Source organism: Camelus ferus, chromosome X (assembly GCF_009834535.1).
Source record: "Camelus ferus isolate YT-003-E chromosome X, BCGSAC_Cfer_1.0, whole genome shotgun sequence".
Classification (NCBI taxonomy): domain Eukaryota; kingdom Metazoa; phylum Chordata; class Mammalia; order Artiodactyla; family Camelidae; genus Camelus; species Camelus ferus.
The window spans coordinates 13614736-13622495 of NC_045732.1; the positions used below are offsets into that span (position 1 = coordinate 13614736).

The window sequence follows — 7760 nt, forward strand, 5'->3', positions numbered from 1 at the left end:
TTTAATTTTCTTTAGTTTTCCCTCGTACATTTCTATGTCCACGCCTCCTCTGTCTTCTACCGCTTCCTCCTTCCCTACTTCCTTTGCGGCTCATCGCCCGGATACATCCGGGTTCCTTAGCTTCTTTATATCTTGTGCCACGCCGCTTGCGACCGTTACTTTAGTCGCTGTTCGCACAAGGGAGCCGGACAGATATCAGGAAAACAGGAGGAAGAAAGGTAGGAAATTACGCATTTTAAGGCTGAAAGATTTATACTTAAGGAGAAAGAGTTGATAGATGTATCATCTGTTAGTAAAGTGTGGTAATTCAGACTTGGATTTTCTGTCGTATTTTTCTGTAAGTCTTAATAGCCGAGTGAATTAGGTGTTAGTTTATATACTATCGGGAGAAATCCTACCAGATTATTTCTTGAAAATTACCTTTAATGTTTGTTCTTTTGGACAATCGGTTCCGAAAGCAGCAGTGGAAAACCAGTGAAGTTCCGGATATTGTCTCCGATGGGTGGAGGGGAGAGGAGTATTTAAAATAGTCCAGTGTTGGGTGTGAGAGGAAATATCGTGTAGAGAACCCCACAGTGGGGCAGGGAAACTTGTCTTTGTTTAGGTGGTGTACCCATTTTACTGTACAACTTTTTTTTCTCTTTTCCGTTACGGCGGGTATTCGTGGCTTGTTTGTCGTGCTTAATGCCGAGATGCCATTTTGTTTCATGGGAGCCATCTTGTTTTTTTACGGTTTTTTTATGTGACGCGGCTGTAATCGAAAAAGACAAGATACTTAAACACTGTAATTTAAAACTTTAACTTTTAGTTATTAGTTATAAAATGTGACAAGAAGTGTCAGGTTTAACTTCCATTTAAATTAGGTCAGTTACTTGCGACAGATACCTGCTAAATTGTATCAACGTAAATCATAAAGTTCTCTCGTTTTATGACAGCATTTAAAAAATTGCAGAAAGATAAAACTTTTTATTGAACACTAATATGTGAAACAAGATAAATGGGAATAGATGGGAAAACCTTGAAAGTATGTTTATCTTATTAAATTTAACAAATTTCATAAAATTTAAAATAATTATTAGGTGTGTGGAATCCAGGAACACATTTTTTATTGCTTGTTTTAGTTAATTTTTTAGACGTAAAGCCTTGAACATTGCTGCTTGAAAAAATTACAGTAAATATTCCAAACTCATTTTCATATACAACTTTTTGTCAGATGTCTGTATAAAATGGAGCATTTGTTTTAAGCCAGTGCTTGTTCTTTTACAGCTTTCCGTTTTAAGTATTAAACAATAAAAAATTTCACTTAAATAGTGCACTTCATTTGAGTTTCAAACATACAATGTAACAAAGTTTGATCCTTTTGGCTAATAATTCATTTTTTGCTATATGGATATAAGTAAATTTTTAATCACTTAACAGCAAAATAATGGCGACAGATCGACCTGGGAAACTCTTCATAGGAGGCCTCAGTGCCGAAACCACTGAGAAGTCTATTGAGGCTGAATTTGGGAAATATGGTCACATTGTGGAAGGTAACGTTTAGAACTAACGTATATATTTTTAACACAAATGTTTTTAAAATATATACCATTTAAAAGCTAAATTAAAATACTTTTTCTGCTCTTAACACTTAAAATTCATGTTTTATATTGGGAAAGCACTTGATAATGAGTGAAAAGGTCCACTTTACAGGTTTCCTCTTACTCAGAAAGGAAAAAAGGAATACAAAATACGCTGTGGAAGTAGTAGGAGGTGAAATGGAATAACATAAGCTAACTGTGGAATTACTGACTGTTCATTTTTAGAAAACTAGAAATGATGTAACATGTATAGTTTTTTTGTTTTTTAAATATCTTTAAGAAGATTGTTACTTCTCTGTCTCCAGGACATCAGATTAAGTTGAGGCTTGTGAGCAATTGTCAAAGGATTGATTAATTTGAAAATACAAAAAGTTCGGTTTTATGCAAAATATTAAATTCTGAAGATTTACATTTATTACAGTTCTTTTGATGAAGGATCGGGAAACAAACAAGTCAAGAGGCTTTGCTTTTATTACTTTTGAGAACCCTGCAGATGCTAAGGTTGCTGCCAAAGATATGAATGGGAAGGTACGAGTATTTTAATAGTGTTCTAGCTCTGTTTTTTTTTCTTAATAGTATTTCTAAGATCCTTGTTGTTCAAATTTGTTAAGGTAGCATAATGTCATACAAGCCTAATTGCTTTTTAACATGTAAATACTGGTTAGAATGAGATTGAAATGGACATTAGCTTTAACAATATACATTAGACCTGTTTTGATATTAGCATTGAAATATAACTGTAAATAAATTTTAGTTTTTAAAGAGCTTTAAAATTTAGAAGAAACTCCCACAAAAATAATTGCAGTAGAAATAAGATGTTTATAAAATCTGTTACAATTCATAGAATTACTTGTATAGCGTAAAATTCTAGAAACACCAGTAGGGAAAATTATTTATTCAGGGAAAAATAGTTACTAAAGTTAATATTTGAGCAGGATCTTTACTTTCAAATAGATACTTAGTTCTTGAACACAGAAAATAGTATGAATTAAATGGCTATCAGAATGAGTTACTTCTAGCACACACACGCTATACATGTAGAACCTTTTATTTTACGTTTATATTTTAAGGGTTGGTAGTACCAAAAAGCTGAATATGACATGATTTTGTTTTGGGTACAGACATAAAATTTGACTTAGGAAGAAAAATTGATCATAATTATTTTTTCCCCTACTATTCGAGCACAGAGCATGTAGTTTGTATAGTTTATTCCTAAATTTTTCATTCAACAGATGTTTTATTGCTAGGCATTGGTTTAGCAACTGACTGTGTGTGTGTGTTGTGGGTAAGAGAAAATGTCTATTTTCTTGGAAACTTGGGTTCTAGGGTGAAAGAAAGAAATGTACAAGTGAAAAAATATAATTAATTTTATATGCAAAAATATTCAAGAAAATAAAGTAGGTAATTTAATTAGATCCTGTAAAGAGTAGTAGACACCCTGTTTCTTCATAAAGTTCAATGAGTGTTAGCTAAATGTTGAATGTTGGGAAGGAAGCAGTCATGCATAAGTCTGTGGAAGGTATTTTGAATTTAGAAACAGAAAATGAGGCCCTGAGGTGGCAACAAATGGCTGTTGTGGCCCACATATACCAGAAGTTTTGGTAGGAATTTAGGATGGATATAAGATTGTTTTCCAAAAACAACCAGAGTGCTTTATGTATAGCAATTCTGTTATGACTTACATTTTCAGAAATCACTTTGGCCTCTGAAAGATTAACTTTAGGAAGTTACTGGGAAATTAAGAAATTTAAGTGTTTCTTAAAAATTAGAATATGAAGTACTGTTGTAAGAAGTTATTATTTGGGGACACACATAATCAAATAAGGCAAAAAAAAAGTAGAAAGACAAAGTAAGGGTCTTATTTTTATAGAAAAATAAAATTATTAGAAGTTGAGTAAATACAGGGCAGCAATCATACTGGGAAATTTTCTTTCCCAATTTTTAATACAGCAAATACTAAGAAATAATACAGAATGAATGAATCATTTTGAGTAACTGAATATTTTATTTTTTAAATGACACAATATTTTATGTATACTTGTGACATTTAAAAATTTAAATGGTGGAAGTTCAAAATGAACTTAGTTATCCATTATAGAAAATAAAGTGTATATTCTCTTATGATAATTATAAGTATATCATTTTTAATACCAGAGAACATTTCAAGGAGTTCTGATAATCTGTACATACACTTTGGATGTTGGATTACTAAATGGATGACAGTTACTAATTAAATGTCTCATATGTTTGGCATGGGGAGGGCACAGTCATTTCAGAAGAAAATGTTTGCTTTGGGGGGAAAAACCAGGTTTTGAATTACAGTAAAAAGTTAAATTTGACATTATTGATAATTATGTTTAATCTTTTTAGTTTTTGGATGGGAAAGCAATTAAAGTAGAGCAAGCCAACAAACCAGCATTTGAAGGTGGTAGTAGACGGAGACAACAGCTAGAGCAAGCCAACAAACCAAAATTTGAAGGTGGTGGTAGACGGAGACAACAGCTAGAGCAAGCCAACAAACCAAAATTTGAAGGTGGTGGTAGACGGAGACAACAGCTAGAGCAAGCCAACAAACCAGCATTTGAAGGTGGTGGTAGACGGAGACAACAGCCTGCTGCAAGAAACAGGAGCCAGTCAAGAAATCTGAGATGTGGAAGAGGAGGAAATGGAGGAGCAAGAGGGCATCCCTCACGTGGAGAGCCCTTGGGTAATGTTTTAAAATATAAGGATGCAGCCATAGGACTGAAAAACAGTAAGTTTGAAGGTATAAAAATACCTCAGTTTTTATTTACGTCTTTTATGAATTCATTTGAGAAGGAATTATCATTGTTGATAGTCATAATTTCTAAGTGGAAAAGAATTACTGTAAGTTATAAAATAATTTAAAATAGATGATATGCAAAAAAAAAATTTAATTGCCTTACAGGAAATTGCCATTAATGTTAAACTAAATTTAGTCTCTTTTATCACTACTAATTGCCTCTATTTCAAGAACTTTTGTGTAGAATTTATTAATCGTACATTAGAATTTTTGACTTTAAGAGTTTCAAGAACTGAATGAGCTTAAATTAGTGGTGTATTGTAATGAACTATTGAAAGTACAGTTCAGTTTTAGACAGTAACCTTACTGTAGTGTAAAAATACTAGAGTACTACACAACAGCAAATAAAAGTTACTCAAAATATACAAATCAAGGGTAAACATTTCATGTTTTAGGGTTGACCTTGCAGTTTTTGTTTTGAATATGTATGTGCAAATCTCTATCGTCACTTTGATATGACAGTTTTCTACGTGGGTCTGTTTTAATGAAATTTGCATTTGAGGAAATACCTAAGGGAAATGTATAGATCTTTAGTTTCTCCAAGGTGTTTCTGATACAGGAAAAGAGTAAAAACCTGTGTTTCATAAATATGTATGTTTCTGTGTATGTGTGAGAGGAGATAGAATCATTTGAAATGATACAAACTATTTTGAGAAGCTTTTTACTTAGTAAGAAAAGGAGATACTTTGCCTGTCAAGACATCCATGTGTCTAACAAATTTATTAACCAGTCTTTAGAAATAAAACATTTAGCTTCTGTTTTTGATAACTAGATGTGTGATTTTTAGGAAATGTTTCCTAAAGTAGAATTAGAGGGTTTTCCCATTTTAAGATACATGATTTTGTTTCTTTCCCACTAAATTGATACATCCCAGTAAAATGAATATATTTAAAAGTTTTTCTGGTTAAGGAAGGTAGAAAAGAATTTTTTGTTACTTAGTATGCATTTCTTACCATTACAATTGAGGAGCACAGTCTTTTCATTGATGAATTAATGTTTTAGTTGAACCTTGAACAACATAGGCTTGAACTGCAGGGGTCCACTTACCAGCAGGTTTTTTCCAATAAATACACATGTCAGTATTATGTTCCAAGATTGGGTGAATTCATGCTTGCAGAATTCAGGAATTCAGCGGTAGTTATAAGCAGATTCTCTACTGCAAGTTTTGTGTATATGTACTTACTATTTTGATGCTGCTGTTTTTGATTTTTAAATACTCTGATTTGTATCTATGATGTTATGTTTTTTAAACACTTTTGACAATAGGGTTATGTGAGCAATTATTTACCATTTTCCTCCTTAAAATTTTTTTTACGCTTAATTTATCCAGGTTCTTCTTCACCCTCTCAGCTCTCCCCAGACCTCTTTCACACAGTGGTTCTTTCATTTTTTTACCTAGATTTGCAAACTGACATTTACAATAAGTCTTTGCATTATATTAGCTTATGTGTACATAAAGAGATACTTAATCTGTTGGTTTAGACAAATATGAAAGCTGAAGATTTCATATTTATAAACAACAAACCTGACCATTTAAAACATACTGATTCTACTTAACTAAAAAACTTTCATTTAAACACAGATGATGGTGGATATGCTCTTCAACTCAACGTGAGTTCTTCCAGGGGACCCTTTCCAGTCAAAAGAGGTCCATCTTCAAGAAGCGGAGGTCCCCCTCCTAAAAGGTCTGCTCCTTCTGCTTCAGGACGAAGCAGTAGTCATGTGGGAAGACGAGGTAAAAGCAATTTAATGCAGTTTAATGTTCAATGTTTCTTATGACTGAAAATGAACTATTTTAAACAATGCTTGAGTTTAAACTCAAGAAGCAAAATGGAAAGTGAGACAGATATGAGCATATTTATTAACCATTAGCTTATTTGTTGATGGTTAGGAAATAATGTTTAGCTTCTAATTATAAATGCAGAGATAATTAATACCACGGGGTGGAGGGAACATGTAAGTCCATGTGTGTTACAGAATTCTCTCTCAATTTTTGTTTTAAGTTCCCACTAATTTTTTTCATGAGTACGCTTTTTCACGTGGTTTCAAGATCAGAATTTTCATGAAAATTATAATGTCCTGTGAGAGAATACTCTGGTCTATGTGAGCTACATGAATTGGCCACTTGGTTTTTGTCAAATCATTATAAACAATAACTACAACTTGCTATGTTAACTGTAGGTAGTGCTTTTTAAGTTTTTTTAGCACTGCTGTTTGACCCTTGCTATGTAAAACTTAAAACTGCAATTATCAAATTGCCCTTTTATATGTAGAATATTAATGAAACTAAGTATATTTGGTACTGACTTCAGAGTACACAAGAATCCAACATGTTTCCATCACACATTTAGCCTAGTGAGCAAACACACACAAAAAAGGAAAAGCTGACCTCTAGAGTTACAAGTAGGAAGTAGCACATGAAGAGCACATTATTTATTATTAAAAGTTTCATATTTGGGGTTCTTCAAATGAGCCCTTTAAATAGGACTGCTAATACGCAGTAGAAATCAATATTGCCGTAATAACAAAGCCTAATAATTAAACTTGTATGTTTAAATTTATCAGGATTAGGAAAGAGCCAACCACTTGGTGATCAAATATGAAGTAATAGTTATCAAAAGTTGTTTATATTTTGCTAAAGTTTGAGATGTTTACCTATTGGTGGTAATTTAGGGATTATGCATACTGTATAGGGAGGGGATCATGCCAGAAAACATTCAGGAATCAAATTTAAAAGGCAGACCAAAATGAGCATAAGTGGATAGTTAAAGTAATTTTTTTAAATTGTTTTGGAAAGAGGAACAAAATTAAGTCTTGAATTTTTGTTTGAAATGTTGTTTTCTATTTTGAGATCTCTACATAATTTTTAAATTAAAGGTCCAGAATCACGTGGGAGAGAAAATTACAGAGGTCCTCCTCAAATAGACCCAGTCTCTTCTCGGCGAGATGACTACATGTCACCAAGAGATGATGGTTATGCTACCAAAGATAGGTAAAGGAAAAGAAAATAACTGAATTTTTAAGCTATAGTTGATGTTGTTGTTGTTTTGAGGTGAAATTTACCTAACAAAGGTAAACATTTAAAAGTGAACAATTAAGTGGTATCTATTACTTATTAATGTCTATTAATAACAATTAAGTAGTACTCTCAGTTCTATGCAGCCACCACCTCTTTTCAGTTTCAAAACATTTAATCAGCCACAAATAAAATTTATAAGCTGTCACTCCCATTTTCTCCCCACCTCATCCCCAGTAGATCCCCATCTGTGTTCTATGAATTTACTTGGATATAGCATTCCCTTAGCATAAATACTCCGAAGGGTCATCCATTTAGTACCATGAATCAGTCATTCAGACCT

The 7760-nt window shown here is 32.7% G+C and overlaps 1 protein-coding gene across 1 annotated transcript; it reads left to right on the forward strand.

The window, feature by feature from the left end:
* LOC102516441 (RNA-binding motif protein, X chromosome) lies at positions 1 to 7397 on the forward strand. Its single transcript, XM_032475636.1, has 6 exons — positions 1 to 218; positions 1420 to 1532; positions 2002 to 2108; positions 3951 to 4287; positions 5984 to 6136; positions 7279 to 7397. The coding sequence occupies exons 2-6, from the start codon at positions 1427 to 1429 to the stop codon at positions 7395 to 7397; spliced, it is 822 nt and encodes a 273-aa protein (XP_032331527.1). The 5' UTR covers positions 1 to 218; positions 1420 to 1426.
* The last annotated feature ends 363 nt before the right edge of the window (positions 7398 to 7760 follow it).